A 26,822-nucleotide genomic window follows, 5' to 3' on the forward strand; every position below is an offset into this window, starting at 1 on the left:
CTCAATAATCTATATTTTGCAGCCAACTGGTTTCCACTTGGCAGGGAATAGCTCTCTCCTTCCCCTCTCCCCTTCCCAACGCCCTCTGGCTACTGCTGGGTTGGGATTCATAGCTGGGGAGGGTCAGATTTTAATGAGATGCTTAATGAGACACAAGAGTTTAATGAGACGCTCTGTAGCACGGTTGGTGAAGGGTCTGTGTGCTGCCAGAGTGAGGGTTTAGGGTACAGAGGGGAAGGAGCACCCCTCATGGAGGAGCCTTGAACAATTCCTCTGGTCATCAGCTTCCTTTTCTTTTGGTAGATCTCTGTGTGGACATTCTGAATAGCTCCAGCCTGGACAACAAGACCTTGCCTGCGAATGCCACCTCCTCAGTTGTTGAGTTTTGGGAGTACGTGATCACTCTCCTTTTGTTCAGGCTCCTCTCTCATCCAAAGGCTGCAGCTGTAGGAGTATCCGGGTGGAGGGCTGTGCGTCTCTGTAAGACCAAGTGAGGTGCCACACGTCAGACCCCAACATGGGGAGCACAATGCACGGAGCTGCCAAGGAGATCAGCACAGAGCAGAGGGACACAAGGACTAGATACACCCCAAAGGCTGCTTGCAGTGTATCTGACCAAGGGTGCTCGTGTGTGCACACGCACAGGTGTGTTCCCTTTCAGGCACTGCGGTGCCTGGGTGAGTGTGGCCACAGAAAGAGGCACCAAAAGAAGATGAGCACTTGCTGTAAGCAGGGGCTACTTTTGTTGGGTGTTCCAGGCTACTGTTGGCAGGCAAGCATGAGAGGGCAGGGCAGACTGAACAGTCTTCTACAGTGAAACAGGAAGGGACAAAACTGCCTTTTCCCTTCTTCTGACCATGTCAGGATGCTCAGGCTCATCCCTGGAGACCAGGGATCTGAGGCTCATGCGTGAGATTCCAGAGAGGAGCTTGGGGAGGTTTGGTCATGGGGCTGAGGGAAGGGTCCTGCAGCAGGCCAGACAGTGTCTCAGAGACGGTCATCACTGCAGCCTGGAGAAGTTGAAATGGCTGCCAGGGCCACACGACCTCTCCACACTCAGCTGAGGAAGGTCTCATAAAGAAGAGGGGTGCCAGGGGCTACATTTCAACAGTATTATTTTTCCCCCATTTGTGGCTCCTGAAGTGCCTCTGAGAGGGTTGAGTGTCCTTTGCAGCCACCACAGGGCACATAAAAGATGATATGCACCCATGGGTGCAGAAACAGTCTACACAGTGCTGGACCCCCTCTCCTGCCCTATTCCTTGCACATACTGTTTAGCGAGAGCTGTGACCCTTGTGAAATGATTGTTCAGGTTTTCTGCAGAGGTTGCAAGGGTGAGAGAGCCCTGAGGAGACTGATTTGGAGAAGGGTATGCAGAGGAATCGTAAGTGTGGGGTTGGGCTTCTGGGGACTGCGTGAGCTTCAGTACTCAGATCTTCTGTGGCCCATCTTCACGACGGTGAGTCTTCAAGGAATGAGGCTGAAGGAAGGGCACAGGAATCATAAGGGTCATTTATGCTTGTATATAGGGTACCCGTAGTATATGGGGGAGACAGAGGAAGAGGAGTGGCCATGCAGTGGTGATGGCATTGGTGGCCTGCTTTGGATTGAGTAGTGTCTGCTTGGCAACTGCCAGGGTGGGGGAGCAATGGGGAGCAGTGGTGATTCTGTGCTGCGTGGGTCTGATGGGCATGGCGCCATGGGCTTGGAGAGTGGTAGGGCTCGGGTCAGCTACCGGACATGGTGGAGCAGCATCAGCAGAAAAGACAGAGCGGGGAGCCCTAGGCAGAGCTGGGGTGATTCACACCACTGGGAGCCCTAGGCAGGCGTGTTGTGGGCAGCCTGTTAAGTCTTTGGATGGGGTGATACGGGAGAGGTCTGTATGGGTGAGTGGGATCTGGGGTGTTAATGCTTCTCTCCCTGTCCCTGGACACCGGCAGGAAGCGAGTCCTGGGGCTCACGGATGGTATTCACAAACTGGGCACTGTGCGCTGGGAGCTGGCTCTGTGTCTTCTGCTGGCGTGGATCATCTGCTACTTCTGCATCTGGAAAGGGGTCAAGTCCACAGGCAAAGTAGGAACAGAGATTGTCCTCCTGGTCCATAAGCCTCCTTGTACCCATCCTACATTTCTTTCCCAATCTCTTTTCCTTCTTCCTGAAGTAGAGGCAGGAGACACAAAGCACCGAAGCCAAACCTAAAACCTGGTAGGGCCATAATGATTTACACTGGCTGTGTTTGACCCATAAGAGAAAGAATAAAAGAGTAGGTCAAACAGGGAGGGGAGAACAGGGAAAGACCTGGGAGCTGAGAGGAGTCTTGGGTCACCTTTTCCCCTGCAGACACCCGCGGTGGCTGACAGATAGGGTACTCCTGAAGTGCCCGTGGGAATCATTCACTCACCAGTGTGCTGTCCTGGTGTGGCTTGCTGGTGTTTTTGACAAGGTCCTCTGCAGTGGCAGACTTCCTATCCCTGGCAGTAATGAAATACCTGAGCAAAACAGACAAGCTGGTGCCTGTAACCAGCTCAGTGAATAGACAATGAATCTCTCCTGCTCCTTGACGCTGCAGAATACTTGGGGTGGGAGAGGTGTCTTTGTGCTCTCCTTTGTACTCTCCCTGGCTCTGCAGTTTTTGGCTCAGCGGGTCATTTTCTGCATTTTGCTGGTGAGGCTGGAGCCAGTGCTCCGTCCTGATGTTGATCCCGTAGATCAGGCGGACTGGTTATGCTTCTGGAGTGAATGAGTGCGTGGTGCCTTGGGGTGGGTGTTAGGGACACTGCTACGGCCTTGACTTGTTCCGGACCTCCTTTCGTCCTGGAGCTGCAAAGAGATGGGTGGGTCATTACTGATGATTGGGTCTTGTGGGCCTCCAGGGGATGTCCCAATAACAAAGGGAGGGGAACTTATTTCCGCAACAGATTCCTCCTGCGAATCACTATTCCTAGTGTTGGCAAATGTTCCCCGTAGTACTGGACACCTGTGTTTCAGGGTTAAATCCCATCTCCCACCTGAAAACCACACTGGGCACCCATTTTAACTGAGCAAGACAATAGCTTGCTCTGCTCATTAGGTTTCTCCCAGTCTTAGCTGATGACTCTGGCTCTTGCTGGTGCTGGCCTGCCGTCCACCATTTCTCAGGGAGGGAGAGCCAGGCTCCACATCTACGGGGAGAGGGGATGCTCCATAGTTTAAATCTGAAGTCTCTCATGCTCCCTGGTTTGAGTAGTTCTTGATACTCACAAGAGTTATCATTTTGATCTTGGGAGGTTGGGTCTGAGAGGCTGTTTGATCCTCATGGAAGTGTAATTAAGTCACCCCAGGTTCTCTTCAGCTCTCAGCCCTCTCCACTCAGTCTCTCCTTTGTGTGGTGCTGCCCCGGCATGCAGAGCTTGCCTGAATAAGGAGAAAGATAGAGAAGTTCAGTCAGGCTGGATGGGACGATTTGGTTTGGCAAAGTCAGACCAGAAAGTGAGTGCACGCAGTAACTGGAATGATTTTCCTGGGACCACAGAAAATTTTTCCATCACAGGTTTAAGGATACAGGGCTTACTTTTTACCAGCCAGACGTTAGGGACATGGTGCAGCAATACACGGTGGGTTTTTCTGTCCCGAGACATACCACAGGTCAGACAGGCTAGCTGTCTTCTCTGCAGGTAGTCATTTTGAGTTTTACAGGGGTACTGTCAAAAAAAATCATCTCCTTTCTTCTTTTTCCTCACTGACTTCGTGTCAGGATAAGCAGTAGGGAGGTCCCAGGAACTCTGAGTGGGTGCATAATTCTGTCTAACGGCTGTGGAGTGAGCAGGATGGTGCGCTTGACTGAGCTGCTCTAATCGGATAACCCTGCCAGCCCCTTGTGTTTCTGCTTCTGTGCTAGAAGGAGTCCAAACTTAAAGAAATAATAGTGACCTCAGGAAAACAATTTCAGATAACTCTGTGAAGACCCATTTTATTTAAAAGCCTTTTTCTTTTCTTCATTGTGCCACCCTTGTGCTCTTTCCGTGTTTCATTTCCTTGTGCGTTCAGCTGATGTGTATAAATGTTCCCCAGAAGTGATTTCTAAAGGTAGATTTTAGTACTTGTGCCAAAAGTGCTTGCATTCTCACTCAAATGGGAAACGGCAAAAATACCACGTACTGTGACTTACTCGACAAATTATCACTAAGGAGAAAAAATGTCATTTTAGGCCTTTCACTATTAATTCCATAGAGTAAACAAGACTTCACATTTCTTGGATGAATTTTAATAATGAATAAATGTTAGGAAGTTGCAACTTGCTCACGGATATTTTGCAAATAGAAAAAAAAAAGTTAACTTTAGGCAATGGATTAGAGATGATTAATTCCTTTGCAATATTTATTTACATCACACACAAGAAGAAGTGAAGAGAAGGTTTTGCAAAAGTCATGGTCCACGTTTTCTTTAAAGGCTTTTAGGTGCCCCCATTTTTTACCGATGACCTCAGAGGCATTGAGGGGATGAGGGAGCTTCATGAGCACCCCTGGAAATGAGACCCCTCAGAGGGGTCTCAAACTGGGCAGCAAAAGTTGCTATTTAATTTGGAAAACTCTTGCTGGGAATAGGACCATTTTAATAACTCCTCATTAAAACTCAGTGACAGGAAGAGATCTAGGTTTCTTCTGCAGCTCTAGAAAGACGAAGTGAACAGCTGGAGAGCAGGGAAATTACAGTGACTGGGAAGAGAAAATAAAGCAGAGCAACCAGTGGCAGAGTCTTGGGTGAGGAACAAAGTGTAGATGAACTAAATCACTGGTGAGATGTAACCTTGATTAATTTCTTTCCCACCCCTCTTCTACGCACGCAGTAGCAGCCATAGCCAACGGCAGAGTCCAGGAACGTTTTCTGGGGTTGGGGCCCTACAGATGAGATGTGATGAGATGATGCCTGCATCCCCTCCCCGCTGACCCCCTCTCCTCGTTGCCCTGCGCCCGCAGGTCGTTTACTTCACCGCCACCTTCCCGTACGTGATGCTTCTCATCCTGCTGGTGCGAGGAGTCACGCTGCCGGGTGCTGGCGAGGGGATCATCTTCTACCTGAAGCCGGACGTTTCCAGGCTGGCAGACCCACAGGTGGGTGGAGGTCAGGCAAGCACTGGCCCTTGCATCTGCTGCTAACTGAGGATCTAGCTGTCTTCTCGGAAAGGAGACTGGCGAACCAGTGAGACCTCCTTAAGAGCCGAGAGGGGGTCTGGTCCCCCTGCACAGCACAGCCCTTTTGCTCGTGCATCTGTGGCATATGGGCATACTAGGTCATTTCCACTCATGGGCTCAGCAAAACCAAAAGAGTATATGAAGTATTCAGCAAGCAGCAGATGGTTTTGCTGGGTCTTAAATGCAAATAATTAAGAGGGGGGAGGAATAATCTACCACTATTCATTTTTTCTAGCCTGGTTAGCACTTTGTTAGCACTCCCAGGGAGCCCCTGTGCTTGCAGAGACCAAATGCACCCAGGTAACGTGGGCTGTGCCCCAGCTGGGCAGCAGGTTCCCTTCACCTGTCCCAGGTGGTCCCACCTGCCCAGGTCAGGGACTGGCCAAAGGGTCAGCCCCTGCCACCGCTCACCGGAGCTCATGCAAACCCTCCTCTGGCAGGGGAGGATGCTGTGTACTCGGGGAGGGCAAGTCCAGATTTGGACAGAGGGTGCAGCCAAACCCAGGACCTGCATGGTAGCTGAAGCTGGCAGGAGGTGGGCAGCACTCCTGGGGGCAGGGAGCAGGACCCCCCACCTTGGAGCATCCCTCCTACAGAGGAGCAGGTTGCTTCCCTTCCCCCCGTGGGCTCAGCAACGCTGTGCAGGCTGGCTCCGCCATCCCAGGAAGGTGTTCATGCAGACCCCAGCCCAGGAGAGCGTTTAAATGACGCTGCTGCCAATTATTCCGCCGCTGAATCTTTTCGTGGAGGCAGCCAAGCGATACGCGTAGCCCACGGTCTCAGCTTACCTCCCGCCTCTTCCCAGATGGCCAAAGCCCCGACTGCTCCCAAACCAGCTGCCAAACACGCTGTCTTCCCCCAAATGGCTTTCAGACGCAATTATGTGTTGTCAACACAAAATCCGTGGTGTGCTGGATGCAAAGAGCCAGCTGAACGTAAATGGCATTTTAATATCACAATAAATAACAGGGGGGGTGAGTGGGGCTGAATGTGTTTTATTCATGGCCAGAGCTTGTTCACTGAAAACCTCCCTCTATTTCACAGCCTAACTAAAGCTGACATGGTCTTTGCAGGCTGCTGCAACCCACCATAGATAGATCCTGCTACTGAGTCTAGGCAGAACGTGGGGCTTTGGTGTAGAGCGGGATGTCTGCCTGTGCCCGTGCGCGAAGGGCTCCCGCGTACGTGCCCGTCTGTGAGAGACCCACGTGAATTTAAGCCGCAGTTCAGCCCATGACACATGGAAGGAAGGGACCCCTCCCCGGGGGAGAGGGCTGGAGCGGCGGTGAACAAGCCCACTCTGCTTTTCCCATGCATGCCAGAGCAAAAAGGAACCTGGGTGCACGACACCCCGCTGGCCTGACATCTCAGCCCGGCAATTTTCTGCCCTTCCCCGTGGCCTCAGAGGTGGGGGAAATGAGACTGGAGAGCAGGGAGGGGAGTACGCTGACCACACAAAAGGACTCTCCAGCCCTTGTTTGGGACGACCCACCAGTGACCCTGCAAACCCCGAGCCAGGCAGGGACCACAGGCACCTGCAGCCTTGACTTCAGCCAGAGCCATGCGATCAGGGATGCCGTCTGCACCCAGAATGCAAAGGCGTGGGATGGAGAAGTGGTGTCATCTTGAGTGGGATGTGAAAATGCCATCCCCTCAGGAGACTTTTCCTAAAGGAATTTCAGTGTTACAGCTCAGTTTTCCTAGAGAGGTATCGTGGTTTCTACATCCACTGAGCCCCTCTCTATCTCATGGGGTTTGTTCTGCATGGGTGGAGGGACTGTTGCTAGACAGGGCACAGCCATTTGTTTATTTTTTTGCCAGGTCTGGAGATCACTGACCTTCTCTTTCCCAGGTCTGGATGGATGCAGGCACTCAGATCCTCTTCTCTTATGCCATCTGCCAGGGGTGCCTGACAGCTCTGGGCAGCTACAACAAATATAACAACAACTGTTACAGGTAAGAGGAGCCTGGACTCCTTGTATCCTTCTGGAACTTCGCTTGGAGACAAACAGCACAGAGCTGCATCTGAGGCAGGCTCTGTCCCCAGGGGAGACCTTGGGTCACGTTGCTTTGGCTAACGAGCTGCGCAGAGTGTGGAAGCTGCAGAGCGTAGGGATGGAGAGTGGCTGAGGGAACACGGGAGCTCCAGAAAATGGCTTTAGTAGTGCTCTCCTGGGGTGCATTAGGAGGAGTGTGGCCAGCAGGTCGAGGGAGGTTCTCCTTCCCCTCTACACTGCCCTGGTGAGGCCTCATCTGGAGTACTGTGTCCAGTTCTGGGCTCCCCAGTTCAAGAAAGATGAGGAGCTACTGGAGAGAGTCCAGCGGAGGGCTACAAGGATGATGAGGGGACTGGAGCATCTCTCCTATGAGGAGAGGCTGGGGCAGCTGGGCTTGTTCAGCCTGAAGAAGAGAAGGCTGAGAGCGGACCTTAGAAATGCCTCTAAATATCTGCAGGGTGGGTGTCAGGAGGATGGGGCCAAGCTCTTTTCAGTGGTGCCCAGTGACAGGACAAGGGGCAATGGGCACAAACTGAAGCACAGGAAGTTCTGTCTGAACATGAGGAAGAACTTCTTCCCTCTGAGGGTGACGGAGCCCTGGCCCAGGCTGCCCAGGGAGGTTGTGGAGTCTCCTTCTCTGGAGATATTCAAGACCTGCCTGGACAAGGTCCTCTACAGCCTACTGTAGGTGACCCTGCTTTGGCAGGAGGGTTGGACCAGATGACCCACAGAGGTCCCTTCCAACCCCGACCATTCTGTGATTCTGTGATCCGATAGGAAGAACCTAACAGTACCATGTCTGGTGTTCAGCAGGGATTCTTTATTGCGGTGCCGGGCTCACGGGGGATTTCTCCTCCAGACGTGCGTGCCAGACACCCTGTCACTTCAGGTTAAATACAATCACACATGTAAATATTAATTATATTTCTAAGAACTAATTAGCATATTCATTACTTTTCTGAGAACTGATTAGCATATGTAAATATCTTTCATGCATGTCGTTAGCATCTTTGGGTGGTCTCTAGGGGTCCCAAGATGAAGGCCCATCCTCTTCATCACAGTGTTTGCTGATTGACCTTTGTTTCTGCGCAAACTCAGTTCTCAGATCATGTCCATCGTGTCCTTCAAGTTGTTTGGCTCTGGTCTTGTTGCTCTCTTGGTGCCTCCTTATCTCTGGAGCTTGGCGCATCTGCCCTCCCCAGGCCGAGCTGTCTGGAGTGGAATTATTTAGGAGTCTCTTTTATCCCACAATTATCCCAATTATTTGCTGGGAACCAAGGCCACTTTTGTCTCAATTATTTTGTCTAACGACTAAGTGATAGCTTGTGCCCATGTCCATCCACTACGTTCCTTAATAAGAAAAGAGGGATTAGTGTAACAGTTACATCGTTAGATCACTATGCATGCAGGAAGAAGTTACAGTACTAAAGACTACTAAAAACCAGAAAATATTAAGGCTCTTTTTGTTATAGTTTCACGTTTCTTACAATCCCCTCTATCAGCCTGGCAACGGGAGAGACTGGAGGAGGGGGAGGAATGAAAACGGACCGTGTCTCCAGCCACTGTGGAGACACCAATGGCTATTTTGAGAGGGTGAGTGAGCAGGGGTGGCACGGCCAGCTCTGCTGTCACTTGGTAGGCAGGGGAGATGGTACGAAGATGATGGCCGGGCTCCCTGTCGCTAGTGCTTTACTGCCATCAGGGTAATGTACTGCCAGTGGCATTTTGATCCTACCAAGGAGATTAATCAAGTCTGTCTGGCCTCCTCCGTGCCTGTGGACTACAGATCTATTTTATCCATGGCCTGACATGGAGCTCAGAGAAACCATGAGGACCATTTCTGACGCATTCCACAGCACCACGAGGAATGGGGGCTTTGTTATTGCTTTGTGTATTGCTTCAGCACGGATAGGAAAATGTAATGTTACACTAGAGACATCAATCATCTCTCCTCTTCTTCTGTTCTCAAATAGGTGCTGCCATGGCTGTTGGTCAGGCAATTAATACTTTCCCCCGCCTCTCTCAAAATGTATCTGTCACCAATGGAGCTTGTGTGCTGACACCTTCCTCTAACGCCTTAGGTGCCTTGGAGTGGCAGCTTAGCTCTGGGTGGCCCAAATACGCTGGGTGTCCAGCTGCCCCATGGCAGCTGACACTGTGGGTCAGCTCTGGCAGCTGCCCAGGCAGGATGCTGGGGTGTGGGGTTTCCAGCCCAGCCAGCTCAGACTGGTGCCCCGTTTTCGCAGAGAGCAAGTGCACAAATGTTTTGGGACAAGTGGTGTAGCACGTTCCAGCTTCCCTCTGGGCACAGTTAATACGGACAGTGTAGACACAACCCTTGCCAGGTGAGGATTTTTATTAACCCATTACTCCTTGTTTTACCACACCTGCTGAACCTGTACATATCCATGCTTTCAGATGCTCCTCTTTCTTGAAGAAATGATGCTCTTCCTTCTTGAAGATGCTCTTCTTTCTTGAATTTACTTTTGCAACCTCTTCCCTTTTCTAATTTGCTGTTTTCCTCATTTTCTCTGTTATTCTTTTGACTCCTGTCAACTTTTTTTTTGCCATATCCCTACATATATATTCACAAGTCGCTGGCGGTGCCCTGTGTCTCTGTGGCACGTATAGTCCCGTAACTCTTGAACAGTGGGGTGCAAGGTAGGTAGGCTGATTTTAGGCTCTGTTCTGAGCTTTTTAATTCTGAGGGAGTTAAGAGCAGCATTGCTGTTCCTTTGTCCATGCTGTCTGACTGGGGAAGCTGAGCACAGCCATGATCCCAAGCGGACCTCTTCTGTAGTGAGAAACACCGATTTCTCTCTGGTCTCCCCCCTGCAGGGACTGCATCATGCTCTGCTTCCTGAACAGCACCACCAGCTTCGTTGCTGGCTTTGCCATTTTCTCTGTGCTGGGCTTCATGGCTCATGAGCAAGGTGTACCCATTGCAGAAGTGGCCGAATCAGGTAGGTTGTTCCAGGTTACTTCAGAGCCAAGGCAAAACAGAAAGCCTGAAGGGGAGGGGACTTTTCTGAAGTGGAGCGCAGGATGTTATCTACATCCTCTGTCACTATGGGTGTCTGCAGAGAGGTCTGCAGGGCCAGTGTTCCTCGACACGGCTTTCAGCCCGGTGTGGGCAGGGAGCTGTGGTGAGATGAGGTTTGAAGCAGTATGTGAGCTCACTCTGTGCTGCAGGGTGGTGGTGGCAGGTGGTGGTTACAGGGGCACACGTGGTCATCCTGTGGTCTACTGGCAGGTCCTGGCCTGGCTTTCATCGCGTATCCAACGGCAGTAACGATGATGCCTGCTTCTCAGCTATGGTCCTGCCTTTTCTTCCTCATGCTGATCTTCTTGGGACTGGACAGCCAGGTACAGCAAATGCCTCCTCCTCTTCTAACACCCAGGTGCCTGTCCCCACCCTGAGCACACCCCAAGGCCATGGGAAAGGATAAGGTGGTTGTGTGCTTTGCTGGCACCTCATATACATTCTCCACATTGTCCGCAGCACTTTCACGCTGTGGGAGCTCAGAGCCAGGGCCGACGGGAGGCCAGTGGTTATGTGTGCTGGCATCTCTGTTTGGCATCCTTCTCTGTGTGTATATGTGAGGATGTCCCAGTTACATCCCCTCCCATCTCTGTGCCAGCACCAAAACCTTGCACACTGCGGGGTAAGGCTTGGCACAGAGCAGGACAATCTGTGAAGGGGAATGGGGCTGTCTTCTCCCAGCTGGATCTCACCAGAGCAATCCCTGTGTGCCCACCTCACTGATGTGCCCATCTCTTGCCCTCCCATACCCCTGTTAAGCCAGAAGCAAAACCCAGCAGAGCGTCCCAGGGAGTCGTGGCATATTTTACAGCCAGACCTGCTGTACGAGGGGTCTGCTTGATGTTAGGGCTGAGCTGTGCCCCCACAGTCACTTGGTTCCCCTTAGCTTCACAGTGGCAGTGGGAGCTCCCCTCTGTCACAGGGGTTCCTTGTGCCATCTCAGGTGCTTCCTCACCCTACTTGAGGGGGACAGTCTGCCCCTTGCCTGCCCATTTCTTGGTCGTTCCTGCTGTGCACCAGCATGCTCTGTTGGGTTTGAGGCAATTCCTTGTATATCTCACAGTTCATCCCCCCAGCATGGGGCTGTACTGTTCATGGCTTTGGTTTGCAGCTCCAGAGGAGACCTCACAGATCGACTGAGCTGTGTTCGGGTCCCTACTTTAGATTGATGTTGTCAATGGGTTTTTAAATTTGTTTTTGTTTGTTTGTTTTGTTTTTTATGAGCTGAACAATTATTCTTACCTCCTGTGTGCATGAATATTGAATAAGTATGATATTTCTATAGATATCAATGAAAAAATACATTCTAGAACCACTTTCAGAAGGGCTGGAGAAGAGCTTAATGTTCACACAGCATCACTGAAGTCAGAAGGACATTCTCCAGGGAAGGGCTGAATATCCTGGGTTTAGTTCCTGCTCCAGGGACATTTATGAATTTGTATCAAAATGCATAAAACAGAACTATGAGCAGGGAACAGAACCAAAGAAATGTAATAAAATCTTTTTTTCTTTGCAAAACACCATTAAGACATTATTAGAAGTGATATTTTTACACTTAAAGCATCTGTGGCAGTGGCATCTGGCCCTTGGTGGAAACAAGACAGACAAAAAGAGAAGACAAAAGAATAAGGATTTGGATGGCTGGAGGAAAAAAGGACAGTGCCAGGGAATGTGTGCTTGGGGAAGGAGAGACACTGGCTTTTCTGACCTCTCTTCTTCTGCAGTTTGTCTGTGTGGAAAGCGTGGTGACAGCTCTTATTGACATGTTCCCGGGAGTGTTTCGGAAGAAGGGGCGTCGTGAGCTGCTGATCCTGGCCATTGCAGTCATATGCTACCTGCTGGGCTTATTGCTGGTAACTGAGGTAAGGAAGGAGTAGCTGGGGTACACAGCCAAGCACCAGAAACCCTGCTAGACTGCCCTGGAGGAGCGGGTAGAGACAGCAAGCTCGTCTTTCATGCTGTTAATTATCCATCATTTCTAATGCATGAGCTGGTGTCTCTCACAGCCAGTGCTGCTTTTACCCTGCGTGATGCTAGTGCGCTCGCTGCACAACTGAGGGTTTCAGAGAGATGGTCCCACAGCCCAGAGAGGCTGCCCAACATGCGGCTTTGAGCAAATCCCAGGCCTGGTGGCTGAGACAAGCCGAGCCGCACAAGCAGAAGCTCTGCTAAGGGCAGCGGTCGTTTGCTGGATGCTTTCCACCAGGAGCAGAGCGGTGGGAGGGAAGGCCAGGGGTAATGGCTGCACTGTAACCCTGCCTGAGCCAGAGGGGAGGCTGTGATCCCCTGGACCAGGAGGAGCAGAGCTGTGTCCGTGCGGTGCTGAGTGCTCGGTGTTTGCCCTGCGCTGCAGCTAACGGCCAGGCACCTCCTCCTGCACGGTGCGTGGCCAGGGGCCTTAGCACTCCTCCATGGTGCCACCACGTGCTGCGTAGGGACCACTAATTCCTGCTAAACCCCTTGGGGGCTGCTGAATGACCCTCCAGCATGGGTTCCCATGGCTTTTGCGTGCCTCCTCGCCTGGAGGCATCTACCCCCATCGTTGCAGGATGTCCCCTCATACGTGGTGGGATGAAGGGGTAACTGCTCTGCTACTCTGTGTCTACAGCCCTTCAGGAGTATTTGAAAGCATCTGCTTGGCTTGTATTGGAGGGGCTTTCTCTTTGAGAAAACACATGAAAGTATGAGAGAGGGTCTTCAGCTGACCCAGAAAGGTAACTGATGGCAACTATGCAGGGCTCAGCTCACAGGCAGGGGCAGCAGGGAAGCCACATGCCTCTGCCATCGCAGGGCTTGGACCTTGAGCAGTATGTAAAGATGGATGCAGCTGAAACGAGGTATCTGAATGTCCTGCTCCTCAGGATCCCAGTTTCTTGGGTACAAAGTTCTGCACTGCTACATGGTATTCTGAAACGTTGCAGGAAACATGCTAACTGATTTAAAACAAGCAAACAAACCAGCTCCTGCTCCTATGGACACAGAAACCAGCCTAGCCCACCAGTATCATAAAATTGGGATGAAACGCTTTCCTTCCACCAGGCCTGACTGTCTTTCTGGGTCAGAGTGGGGGCAGCCCCAAGAGAAGGCTCTTCTGCTTCTCCTACCTGCTCTAGGTGCAGTTCCTGTTGTTATTCACCTGCTTGTCTCGGTCATTTTTCCCTCACATGGAACAGTCCTGCCATGACTCTCTCTTCTCTACCTATTCAACAGGGTGGGATGTACATCTTCCAGCTCTTTGACTACTACGCTGCCAGCGGCACGTGCCTGCTCTTCCTGGCCATTTTTGAAGTCATCTGTGTAGGATGGGTGTATGGTAAGTGGAGAACAGAAACCTGTGTTGCTTTTTCTGAAGGCAAGGATGGGGGGGTTGAGAAGTGGGAGTGGATACAAAAGATCCTTAGGGGGCAAAAAAGTGCTGTAATTACCTTCTTTCTTGCCTGGTTTCCACTGTGTTTCCTCACAACTTTTCTTAATTGCTCCACATTTAGCATAGGTATGGTTTTTCCCTCTCTGAAGGTTCCTCATGTTGGAACTACCTTGCTGCTCCTCCCATCTGCCGTTCGAATTAGAAAATCAGCTGTAGATGAGTGATGGCTGTTCTTTGGTCTGTGTTACTGGCTGCTTGCACTGTGTCTTTAGTTTAGTCCTGTCAGTCAATTTAACACAAAATGCTGGGATGCAGGCTTGCTGTGTGTTGCTGCTGCGGTGATGACACTCCTAAAAGAAACGGGAGGGACTGCTTTGGCTCTCAGTGAAGTCTGTAACTGAGCTACTCGGGAGCAGGATTAAACTGAGTTCCACGAACTATCAGAAGGAAACCAACTGCTTCTTAGTCTGTGCAGTAAGAAGAGTATCCTGTGATATCCTACGGGAGATCTCTTCCCTGCTGAATGGTGCCTGAGCACTCAGGCTGCAGTTCATCTCCCTGAAGTTCACATCAAGGCTGGTGGGTTTCGGGCAAAGGGTCTAGTTGTGCGCGATGCAGAGCAGCTGATCTCTCTTCCTAGCTTCATGGAGCTACAGGAGTTCAGTACCTGTAAGCATCGTGCAAAGCTATAGCAGATGCCAGCCTAGACCAGACCCTCAACATCCCAGTCACACAGCTGCTGGCTCCTAGCTATGCCAAGCAGTGTGGCCATCTAACCTGAGAAAAACGCTGCAGGCGTGAATGTCATGTTCTGTCTCTTTCACTGGCTAGGAGTGGATGCTCGGGAAGGAGTATAATAGCAGAAAAGTCAGCAATGATACTTTCTGTGACTACTCTTCCAGCTTCTAACAACTTATTATAGAACCATGGAATGGTTTGGGCTGGAAGGGACCTTTAAAGCTCTCCTAGTCCACCCCCCCTGCCATGGGCAGGGACATCTTTCACTAGATCAGGTTGCTCAAAGCTCCATCCAACCTGATCTTCAACACTTGCAATGATGGTGGATCCACAGCTTCTCTGGGCAACCTGTTCCAGTGTCTCAGCACCCTCACAGTAAACAATTTCTTCCTGATATCCAATCTAAATCTACCTTCTTTCAGCTTAAAACTGTTGCCCATGTCCTGTCACTACAGGCCCTAGTAAAAAGACTTTCTGTCTTTCTTACAAGCCCCCTTTATATATTGAAAGGCCGCAATAAGCTCTCCCCAGAGCCTTCTCTTCTCCAGGCTGAAGAGCCCCAACTCTCTCAGCCTTTCTTCACAGGAGAGGTGCTCCAGCCCTCGGATTGTTTTCATGGCCCTTCTCTGGAGCTGCTCCAACAGGTCCATGTCTTTCTTGTGCTGGGGGTCCTGGAGCCAGTTAAAATACTCAGCTTGTTGCCCAGGGATTTCCAGAGCCAGAAGTAAAACCTATTTGTTTCTCTTCTGTCAGTTTTTCCAGTTGTCTCAGGTAAGAAATTATCATCCACAAAATGCTGCAGCAAGGAGCTCCATGGCTTGGTCAGGTTTTGTGTGAGTCGTCACTCTCTTTTCTTTGTTTTGAATCCACCACCTGATAATTTCACTTGGTGCCACCTTTGTCTGATTTTAGAAGACAGTGAACCTGTCCCTGTGCTCTCTTTTTGGTGCTTATACAAGTTGCATTGGCTGTAGTGCAGTTGCTGATGAAGGGGTTATCAGTTTCTCCAAATGCTTTACGTACAGCAGGAGCCAGTCTCTAGTCTGAATGGACTCCTCTCTTACTGAAATGGTAGCAGGTCCAGCTGCTTGGGCTTGACCTCCGGGGAATGCGAGAGAAGCAGATTTGTAGAAGAGATTTATTCTAGAGAGGTGTCCTGCAAGAGAACCTCACCTGAGAGCTTGCAATACCAGACCCTGGCCAGATTTTTAATTTAGAGTTGCTTTCTACCCAATCCCTGTGGGATTTATGGGGGCATGGAGATTCCCATCCATCTGTGACATGGCTTCATCATCCCCATGCTCAGTTACACTAAACTTAATTATGCTTTAATGTATAGAACCCCCCTCCTTTTTTACAGTCACACAAGCCATGTGCCTTTTCTGATGACCCATGGAGAGGAGTAATGGCAGACAATGAGCAGCAGGAGAGGTGATGCTGTCCCAGCAGCCTGGAAGGGGGACGGAGCAGCTGGGGACTGAGAAATGGCTCTTTCCCTCACCACCACGTGTTCATTTGTCTCACTCCACACAGCAGGATTTTACCCTCTTCATGTTTTCATTTGCATCTGTTGAGCTGATTGTGGTCTGAAATGTGGTCAGAGGGCCAAGGTGAAGCATCAGTGAAAAAAAAACGTGCCTGGTGCCAATTAATGTGTTTTTTTTCCCAGCCTCAGAATTGGCAGGGCTGAGCCTCTTGCTTACACTGTGAAGAATTACAGCGTTTTTGCTAACACAAATATGTGTTCTGAGTTTCCCCTCTCCCAGCATGTACGCCAACCACCCACCACTTGGCAGCTTCCCTCTGCTGCCAGGCAGCTGCTCTTGCAAAGATCTGAGGATTTCCTCGCGCGCTGCTCCCCGCCTGTGAAAGGATCTCATGGTGTGGGACCTGCTGAGCACCTTCCCTAGAGGGGAGTGCTGAAGGGCTTTGGGGGTTTTTCCACCCCCTTTCCTCTCTCCCTTCCACTTTGGGACCGGCAGCCCTCATATAACAAGGCATGGGCTTTGAGCACTGGGAGTCACAACGTGGTGCCACCAAAACATGCTGCAGGGAGGAGATTTTCCAGGCGGTCACAGCATTCCCATCAGGATTAGCTGTTCCAGGAGAAAGCGAGTGCCCCCATCACTGCAGGAGAGCTGGGGCTGAAACCATCAGGACTTTACAGAGCTAAAGCAAACCGACGCCAGCAGGTACCTGTGGGTGGCCCTAGGGTGAACCCAAGTTGTGCTGGTATAAATTTTTCTCTTGCTTACACGCAGTGTAGCGACCAGTAGCAGCACAGTCAGTCTTCCACGCGTATTTATGGACCATCAGGGGCCTGCTCTGTGCAGCCGGTGCCCAAAGGGTGTGCAGTCGTTGCATAGTGCCTCTGCTGCTGGCATTTGGCACAGGTTTGGCACAGGTGCTGACGCTGCAGGTTTGAGACAGAGAGCGAGCAGATACAAGCTTAGCACCATGGCACAGAGCCGGGGTCATCACCTATTGAAGTCCCGTGGATGGAATTTGCTACAGCTGAAGGCAAATAAATGCAGCTTGGGAGAAAAAGATTAAAAAGAGAGGTATTTTTCATAGACTCCAAACTATCAGATCAGTAAAACTCACTGTTTCTGGATATCATAAAAATAAAATAAAATCTTTGTCCTTTCAGTTTGGGTATCGCTTGCAGCTGTTATAAGCTATGTAAAACGAGCAGGGCTCCATAAGGGCAAGATATAAGGGTGTAAGCAAATGTCTTGCTGGGTTCATATCAAATTTATTCCCATGAATTTGTGTAGCAAAATTAAATGATTCTTCAGGAAGGCATGCAACAGCTTTGAAGGAATGTGGGATTGGTCAGCACAAGAGAAGCAGTACCAGCATGCATGGATAACTGCCCTGTGCCTGTCTTCCTCGTCTTGGGATACTGGGGATAACAGCAAACATCTTTGTTCATGCCAACAAACATCTTTTTGAGGAAATCTTTACAGTTTTCTCTGCAGGAGCTTTATCTAATTCTTCTAATGTGCTGGGAAGGAAGGGGGATTGCACGCGTCCTCCAGCTTCTAATTTGCTCAAAAAGCCAATGTTGAGAGATTGAACTGATGACTTCTTAAGCTTGGTTACTTTTCCTTCTGCCTGAGAAACGCAGAACTCATAAAACCTCCTGTTCATATGCTCTCTGAGGACATTCATGTCAGTCCCCGTTGTGTTTCATTGCATCGCCTACTGACTGCCACAGTGGCTGTGGAAATGCAGGAACTGATGGCTGTGCTACAGAGAACAGGGATAAGCACCGGTGGAGGCACACCACAACTAACAACATAAGTTTTGAGTTGCTTTCCTGGTGGAGGATGAATGTCTGTTGCGTCTTTTTTTCTGTTTGGCATCTTTGTATTTCTTTAATTGCTGCATCTCTTCCACTAGATCCTAGATCCAAATTTTTCAGTGAAACTTTGGCTTCCACCAAGTTGTAGCATGAATGAATTTATTCGTCATATGTCTGATATCACAGCGTGTTTCTGTGGAAACCCTGTATGGTAGAAGAAACTGTGCTATGCTCATATTCTAAACTGCAAGTCACATCATTTATATCTTTCTCCTTTTTTTTTCACCCTGTGGAAGATTTTGGCTTTTTGGAAATATAAATTTTTTATACTGTCTCCCTTTCATCCCCAGTATATTTTCAGAAATGCTATCTGGAGCCTCATGATATTTACAGCTTGGAAGTTTCAGGGTTCTGCTCTCTGGTGTAGGCTGGGCTCCCACACAAAGCTTGCACGTCCCTTGATATGCCACAGCTTGTTGTCTTTGCTTGAGGCTACTTGTTAACTTGCCAACTCAAGATGGGAACCACGAGGTGTTCAAAGAACCTGCCCTCCCTAACCTAAGAAAGTAAAAAATCTGGGTATAAAAGAGCTTTCCTGCCAACATTAGTCATGGGATATAGAAAATAATGCAAAGCACTACAGAAAAGCACACATAATCTGCTTTTGTAGAATTCATATATTTAAAGGAAACATAATACAGCAATTTAACTCTAAGGCATAAAAAACACAAACCAGAATAAAACTCACCAAACCTCTAACACTCGCAAATACGGCCAGTCCTCTGGGCACATATTTTACCCAGCCCAGCCTTCTGGTGTTAAGACGCAGAGAAGCAGGGTCTCATCATGCTTGCAGGTGGGAACTGTGGCGTGACCTTGAGTTCACAGCAGGATGAACACCCCTAAAGGCAGAGCCCTTCTTTATCAGATGAGCACTGTGATTAAACTTTGATAAGATGAATACAATATTGCTTCATCCCAGAGGTGCTTAATTGGTAACCCTTTCGATAGTCTAGCTCCATTTGTTTGTCTAATATTGTTACTCTATTTTACCTGAGGCAATCTGATATAGTACCTCTGGTCAGATCTATTTAGGAAGAAGTTAGGGCATCTTCTGTGTGACTTTTTGATTCTTCTTCATTTTACATCTCTTTTTGGCCAACATTAGGCTCTTGTTCCTTGAAGAGGTCTCAGAGCTTATTACAAGGTCTGCTGAAGTCCATCTGCATTACGCTGTCTCCTCTATGTGCCATTGCATACATTTCCTCTTTGGGTTGGGAAGAGTCAACGGAGAGGGTCTGGCCAGTGGCAGGACTTTTAGGTGCTCTTCAGAGGTATATCCCACTCTGGTGCACCATGAGATTCAGGTGGGTCTCGCATACTGTGAACAAGATAATCTAGTAAGTGAAGCTAATGAGAGGAGAAGGAGGAGATCAGGCACCCACAGGACATCTCCCATTGGACAGTACAGCAGCACTTGCGGATGGAATGTTTGATTTCCAGCAGAGCTGTGATTGCCAGGTCTTCTGGGGTTATGCCAAAAATAAAATATTCTGTAGAAAGCAGGCTCTTCATGACAGGGGAAATGCCCAGCTCACTGGGAATTCTTGACGTGACTTCCCTGGTGTGTTGATCTGGTTAAAAAGAGAGGATTTTGTTTGGTGTCTGCCACCATCTTTGTTCCTTTCAGCACTCTGCGCTCAAACTGCAAGAGCTTTCCCTTGCTGACCTATAAACCCCTCCTTGCCTTGTGCCGGTCCTTGCCAGCGCTTGGTGGCACTTGGGCTGCTTACTCCCACTTACAGCTGCTTCTGTCTGAGGGAAAGGGCATTTCTTCTGTGTCAAGCTTTCTGATAATTTATGGCTGAAGTTAAAAACCTTCATCTGTATTTAGCCACAGATGGGCCTTTTCAATGTTAGAAAAGCCCGTTACCTGCTGCTATATTATTAGGATAGCCACGTTTTTGCCAGGAGTATATACTGAGGACGAAGAAATTTGGGATCTGATGTGAATAGTGGCTGAAGAAAACAACAATGATCTGACCTCTGACTTTGTCTCTGTGCTGGCTGGTGGCCAAGGTGCCAACCGCTTCTACGACAACATTGAGGACATGATTGGTTTCCGGCCGTGGCCCTTGATCAAGCTATGCTGGATGGCGTTCACCCCGGGTCTGTGCTTGGTAAGTGCAATTATGACAACATGGCATACTGTGCTGGGTCCCTGCACTCTTGATTTGTCTTCAAGGTGCTGCTGTAATTTTTTCAAACTGCTGTGAAGAAGCAGAAGCTTGTCCATAGCTGAGGCGGTAATTTATTTCCTTTGTAAAGCCTCATCTTTTGCCTGGAAAATGAATTGAGCCTGGAAAGCCAGTTGTTTACTGTGAAGGCAAAGGGAAATGTATTTGCAAAGGCTGGAGAGGTTTGGTCAAATTACTTTCAAATAGCAGACCAGTGAGAATTACCCCGTTCTGAGATACTTGCTTCAGCCTGTGTTCCTGTGACCTCCCGTGGTTCAGAAATGTCTTTCCATGGACATTTGCTTTCTATGTTATTAAATCTCTTTTAAAACTTCTGGGACAATTGTGTTTAAAGAAAATGCACCCTAAGTCAGGCAAGTTCTTGCCTGTTTCGTGTTTATGTCCAGTCTCGCTTCACTGAATTTTACATGATTTCTGAGCCAAATTCTGCCCCTGCGTCTGATGTTCAGAGTTGTTTTCTTTGACCTCAGTGAGAACACAGATGGGATCTGTAGCTACATTTTACGAAAGATTTCTAGTTCTTTGTGCTCGGACTCCAGCAGGAGTTGAATATCAGGGTAGTTTTCAAAGCAAACCTGATCCAGCCCGTACCATCTGAGAGCTCTGTGGCTAGAGAGCCCCAAGAGGGGTAAATCTGTGCTCACGTGATACTTCTGGAGGGCTTCTGCCAGGGACAACAATAATTCCTGACTTTTAATATGAATAAATGACTGTCTCAATGTTGCTGGACAATCAAAGCTGCTGTCAACTTTGCTTAGGTTGAACCCTTACGAAGCCTGAAGGCTTCATACTGCAGAGGAGCCTGGCTCCAAGGTAACTCCTTGTGTGGTCAGCATGCACCAAGCCCCGACTTGCTGCAGCTAGCAAGGTCCATGCTAGCTCGTGCAAGACATCACATTCATTGCCGCCCAGATGGTGCTTGCAGGGTGGCCAGGGTGCCCGGCTTTGCTGCTCACTTTGCTCTGGCTATGTCTGTGTTTTCTGCTCCTCAGGCCGTCTTCCTGTTTTCCCTGATCAAGTACACACCCTTGAAATACAACAATTCCTACCTGTACCCACCCTGGGGTTATGTGGTGGGTTGGCTGATGGCACTCTCCTCCATGGTCTGCATTCCTCTCTACGCCATCTTCATCCTCCTGAAAACCAAAGGACCCCTGAAGCAGGTACTGGGATTGTGGTCACTGGGCAAGCTGCTGCTGCTTGCCTCAGACAGCTCACGGGAAGGGCCCCAGGAAAGATGTACGTGGCACATTTCTCCTCTGAGAAGGCAAGGGGGGGTGTGAGTGGCCCTTCACCAGAACCTGACGTAGCTCTTGCTGGCAGTTTGGAGGGCTTGCAGAGTCTCAGCACAGCTCCCAGGGTGATCACCAAATGTCCAGAGTCTCCTGTGAGACATTGTACCACCATGCTCACTGCAATACGTGGACATGTGCAGAGTGTCTCTAGCGCTGGCTCCAGTGGATGGCAGAGGACCCCCTCAGTGTGGGCGACCTGATTTGTTTGGTTTATGGTTCAGGTGGTCTCGTTGACCATGTAAGTAAAGGTGGCATGCCACCACATTTGCCTCCTCTTTTGTTACTAACTAGTGCCAGTGCAAACCAGGTGCAAAACCAGGATCTGTTTTGCCTTTACTTCTTGTCCCTTGCCCCTGCTCCCCTGTTAGTCCTGGGTAAGGACTGTCATTTTCTCTGAAGAAATGACATGTGGCTATTAAAGAGGACATGCTCACAGAGCTGTAAAGATCTACCCTGTGCCATGACTAAGCCTGTCCTCTTTCACTGTAGACACCTTGTCCTAGGAAGAAGCATGCCTAGGAAGATGGTGTCAGAGGGATGACACCCCACCTGACCCATGAAGAAAGACCTGAGTGATGTACGGTGCATATAAATTTCTGCACAATTTCTGGTCCTTCCCCATCCTCTCTGACTGTAGGTTCATCTGCAGCTGTTTGGGGTGGGGAGCAGCGGAACAGGGTACAGGAGCATCCCTGTTGCTGCATTGTAGGTGTGACAGTCACATTGTGGGGTCATGGGAAGGAGGAACCTGCACTGCCAACACAGCCGGGGATGGGATGGGTGCAGGATGTCCTTGTTGGCTCCATTGCCGCAGAGAAGGTTAATCTGTTCCCTTGGGGGCTTTTATTTCCTGGCTGGGAGAAGTGACTTAATAGGGAGTGACAGGGGTTGTGGCAGAGCTGGCTAATGCCCATCTCAGGCTCAGGAGAAGACGAAGTGTGATGCCCAGGCAGAAACGGTAGTGATGAAAGACTTCAGTGACACAGTGAGAGGGGCATAAGCTGTGCAGGTAGGGAGGTGGAGGAGAAGTACAATGCTATGAAATAGTTCCTGTCTAGATGCCTTTGGCCCTTGGGCCTCCGAGTTGCTGTTGGTGGCCATGAAGAGATGACAAGGTTGAGAGGGAGCTGTACACTTTGCAGTACGAGGAACTCCAAGTGAATCTTGTGCCAAGGTCCTGTGATACAATTTGCTCCAAATTCAGACCTTCACTCCTGCCTCTTACAGCCCTCTCCTGTGCCCCGGGCCATTTAGTGGTAATGCATGTGTCCCTTCCCATGGCCAGTTTGAAGAGTTTGACTGGGTGGCTGAAAACACATCTGACTCCCCACAGCTCAGAGGTTTCTGCTGTCTAAATGAGGACTTGGAGCTGTCAGTGAACTAATTGCCCAGAAGTCCTGCCTGCTAAACAAGCAATATTTTTAACCTGTTGCGAAGTGCTTTGAACCTTTGGACTGAAACGTTGCTGAGCAGTGTTAATGCTTATTTTACAGCACATCCAAGGAATTGATTTGGCCAATTTCAGATGGAGGGGTTTTCTATTTGCCCTCGTTTAGATGATATTAGTTGTAATTTCCAGGGACTTCTCCGTTATATTAGCATGAAAAACCTTCCAAGGATGTGGTTGAGGCATGCAGGAAGGAATCAGCTGCTAAGCCTGGGTTGATTGAGGGGAGAATCAAAGCCGAGTACGTGATGCCTCCTGGAATAGTTGCTCCTGTTTTCAAAACGTGTTTTCTCAAAATATAGCTGTTCCTTTTTTCCACTCACACCCCAGAAATGTAGTGAATTAATTTCCTGACGCAGATGCTTCCAGGCACAGTGCCTTTCAACTGAATATTGCAAACCATTCACTGAAAGCAAGTTTGTAACTGCTAATTACGATCAGTCACTGTGACGAACTGATTCCTCTTGTTACACTTGACTGACCAAGAAACACAAATGTTGTTTCCTAATGTGTCTGATTAAGACAGCTCAAGCTCTAAAAACTGAAAACGCACAATGAACTGCTCACAGGGCAAGCACAGGCCAAGGCCGATTTCAGAAATCGTGGGGCAAATACTTATGAATAAATGAGCAAATCCAGGATTCTAGCAGGCACTTCACAAGGAGTGGAAGCGCTGAAATAAATCCAAGTCACGGATGAATTGCCAGCTCTGCTTGTGATGCTTTCTGCAAGGTAGGAGCGTGCCCTGGCCTGAACAGCTCGTGACGGAAAAAGTAATTCTGAAAGCCAGTATTCATCAGGGAAGTCATCTGCTGGCCCATGGAGAGGGCTGCAGGACGCTGCGTGTTTCTTGGCTTTGGGAGTTGCCCAGGCACTCGGGAAGGTGTGTGGCACCAGAAGGGCTCCAGAAATAGGATGAGAGCGAGCAGAAATTCACAGCAGCTGTCTCCGCGGGCCAGCACCTTTTGCCCAAAGAGCTCCGAATTCTTTGCATTTTTGAAGAATAAATTCCCCAGAGCTGACACAAGACTAGCGCACGTGTGTGTGAAGCAACCGGCAGCTCCCCTACCTTGCAGAGTACGGGGGGGAGCTAAGGGCAGGCAGCTGCCCCCCAACCCCTGCCTGCACCGTGGCAGTCTGGCTGGCTGGAAGAGGGGAGCTGGGAGGGCTTGGGGGCAGGAACCTGCTGCGGAGGGACTGCTTTACCAGGGAAGTGCTGCTAAGGCAGGTATCGCCTGCCACCCTGTTTCAGACCATGGCAGGAGATGCCCAGCACCTTCTGATGGTCAGACCATTTGGAAGGCTCCAGAGCTGCCACCAAAGCCAACGGGAAGCACAGGTACTTGGCATAGGGAAAAAAAAGGGCTTTATGGTGCTTTTTCCATGGCCACAGGAAATGCCTGTGGGGCTAATCGCTAACATCCTTTCTCCCAGAAACATGTCTGTGAGGGAGCCCTGTGCATCAGGTTGTCAGTCCACGGCCCAGGTTTGTGCCCAGAGGTAGAATAATTGTCATCAAGAGCAGTTAAAGAGAGTCTGCTCTCCTTCCTCTCCCTCTCACAGCCATTTGGCGGGACAGGAGTGGGGAGCTGGGAGCAGTAGCTCCCCAGATGCCTTTGTCCCCAGCAATGGTCATGGATCACTATCGGGTGTCAGGTGGTTTATCAGCTTAATTGACAGATACTTCTCTCTGCAGCGGCTGGCACAGCTGATTTCCCCAGCGGAGGACCTGCCGCAGCCAAAGCAGCACATGGCCGGTCTGTCTGAACCGAAGCGCGAGGGATGGTCCCCCCCGGTCCAGGAGGTGCTCAGCATCATAGAGAGAGAAACACACTGCTGAGGCACTGGGGACGTCGCCTCCATACCCTGACTGGTTTGCTCTCTCCTTCCCAAAGTGGTTTCTTTTCTCTCCTGGGCTCTTCCCTTCTCTCCTTCACGTTTGAGACAGAAGCACCTGGGACACCCTCTCCTTCCAGCCAGCTGGCTGCACCCGCCAGGGACGTGTTTCTTGTGACTCCCCGGGGACAACTCTCCCTGTCAGCAGCTGGGGAGAGAGCAGGATGCTTTTGTCAGAAGTGTCCTCCAGTACTGACACTGCTGGGGACGAGAAAAACAACGTATTCACAAAAAAAGAAAACAAGAAAACCCACACGGTTGTGTTGGGAGGAGGAAAGGAAACCACAGTGGTGAGAGAGAGCAGAGAATAAAGGTCTGCAGGAGCAAAATTAGTGATGCAAAGGCACAAAACGATGGGGCGTTAGCACAGGGAGTAAACTGGTTCAGAAGTACAGAAGAAGCTGGAGGAAGATAGAGAAAAGTGCATTGCTAGGTCATCTGCGTATGAGGGAGAGCAAGCCAGGAACACATCACAGGCAACGATAAGAGGAGGCTCCAGTGTTAGTAGTTACGGCTTCAGCTGTCACTGAGATGAAAGAGAGTGGCAGGGTGCTCGATGCCATCATAGCTGATGATGGATCTCAAGGCAGTCTCAGGATCACTCTTTCCAGTGGTGCCCAGTGACAAGACAAGGGGCAACGGGCACAAACTGAAGCAGAGGAAGTTCCAGCTGAACATGAGGAAGAACTTCTTCCCTCTGAGGGTGGTGGAGCCCTGGCCCAGGCTGCCTGGGGAGGCTGTGGAGTCTCCTTCTCTGGAGATATTCCAGACCCGCCTGGACAAGGTTCTGTGCAGCCTGCTCTGGGTGACCCTGCTTCGGCAGGGGGTTGGACTAGATGACCCACAAAGGTCCCTTCCAACCCCTACCATTCTGTGATTCTGTGATTCTGTGATGGAAAGGGGGTGAGGAATAACTATTTAGGGGACTCGCTCTTGGTCAAAACTACACGGCTCAGTGAAAACACATCTGAGAGTGAAACAGCTGAATGTCTGACAATTCTTTCAGAAAATTCACGGAGTGCAGGAGAAGTCCCACCACAGCTGGTAAAAAAAAAAAAATGAGCTGCAGCACAGCGGGGAGAAATGAGACCCTGGGGACTGCACGCCCACAAATTTAACTGCACTGCTGGGGCATTTTGTAGAGGAATTAATGAAGGAGCCGATGTGCCTGATACTGTGCTGCAGAGCAGCCTTGGGGCGAGGGTGGGAAAAGGCTCGTGCTGCAGATGGCTGTGCAGGGGATGAGGACGACTTAATCGGGTGCAATAATCATAAGCACAGGCAAGATAAAGCGATAATTAATAGGTAAGATGGGTTCATTGGAAGCAGACTGTGTCTAATTAAAGGTCTCTCATTGCCAGGGTAGTCATGAACGTGAGGCGATGACTGGGAGAGATTGCGCTCGGATGGGGCGTTTGGTGCGACGCCACGCAGCTCTGTCCTGCGGAGGCTGGGGCTGTAAAACTCCCTGCCAAAACCTGCTTGGATGCCGATAAGAATTTCACAGCTAAAACCACAGGAAAAGGCAGCGGCAGGATCCCCACAGGATCTTTGCCATGGCTGAGGGCATACGCGCTGGCGCACTGCTGTGTCGCAATCGTGGCGCATCAAACCACACCGGAGAACGGCCATTAAAAGGAACCAGAGATGCCACAGGCTCCTTTCCCTTGCTCCTCGTTCCAAGTAATTGCTTTTCCCTGTGCTGTGTGGAGATAAACCACCAGTACTGAAAGTAAGCGGGAAAATCGGGCCTCATCTGTGCAACACGGTACCTATTCCAATTGCTATGGGAACCTTATCTTCTGCAGTTTCCTGTGAGTTTGACTGGTGAACTAGAATAGGGCAATCTTTTCCCCATTTAATTTCCTTCCCTTTAAAAACTAAAAACTATTGGTGAAATGAACACTGAAAGTCAAGTATCAAAACCTGTACTTCCCTGCGACATTGTTGTTTGGTTGGACATGGTTTGCTGTAAAGGGCAGAGACAGCTGGCAAACCTCCTGCTTGATCCCTGCAAAAGAACTACTGGAGAGAGTCCAGCGGAGGGCTACGAGGATGATGAGGGGACTGGAGCATCTCTCCTATGAGGAGAGGCTGAGGGAGCTGGGCTTGTTCAGCCTGGAGAAGAGAAGGCTGAGAGGGGACCTTAGAAATGCCTACAAATATCTGCAGGGTGGGTGTCAGGAGGACGGGGCCAGACTCTTTTCAGTGGTGCCCAGTGACAGGACAAGGGGCAACGGGCACAAACTGAGGCACAGGAAGTTCCGTCTGAACATGAGGAAGAACTTCTTCCCTCTGAGGGT

The 26,822-nt window shown here is 49.9% G+C and overlaps 1 protein-coding gene across 2 annotated transcripts in view; it reads left to right on the plus strand.

Annotated features, from left to right (window-relative positions):
* LOC104330278 (sodium- and chloride-dependent betaine transporter) overlaps positions 1-25,888 on the plus strand; it is a 43,339-nt gene extending 17,451 nt beyond the window's left edge. For both annotated transcript variants that reach the window (XM_075429597.1, XM_075429598.1), the window contains exons 5-15: positions 304-391; positions 1,941-2,073; positions 4,956-5,090; positions 7,024-7,127; positions 10,007-10,131; positions 10,422-10,534; positions 11,936-12,073; positions 13,422-13,524; positions 19,703-19,803; positions 20,874-21,044; positions 24,320-25,888. In XM_075429597.1, coding sequence (XP_075285712.1) covers positions 304-391; positions 1,941-2,073; positions 4,956-5,090; positions 7,024-7,127; positions 10,007-10,131; positions 10,422-10,534; positions 11,936-12,073; positions 13,422-13,524; positions 19,703-19,803; positions 20,874-21,044; positions 24,320-24,463 — 1,355 coding nt within the window. In that variant the 3' untranslated portion in view covers positions 24,464-25,888. The remainder of the gene's footprint in view (positions 1-303; positions 392-1,940; positions 2,074-4,955; positions 5,091-7,023; positions 7,128-10,006; positions 10,132-10,421; positions 10,535-11,935; positions 12,074-13,421; positions 13,525-19,702; positions 19,804-20,873; positions 21,045-24,319) is intronic.
* Positions 25,889-26,822: the final 934 nt, after the last annotated feature.

Source organism: Opisthocomus hoazin, chromosome 8, assembly GCF_030867145.1.
Source record: "Opisthocomus hoazin isolate bOpiHoa1 chromosome 8, bOpiHoa1.hap1, whole genome shotgun sequence".
NCBI classification, from domain to species: Eukaryota; Metazoa; Chordata; class Aves; order Opisthocomiformes; family Opisthocomidae; genus Opisthocomus; species Opisthocomus hoazin.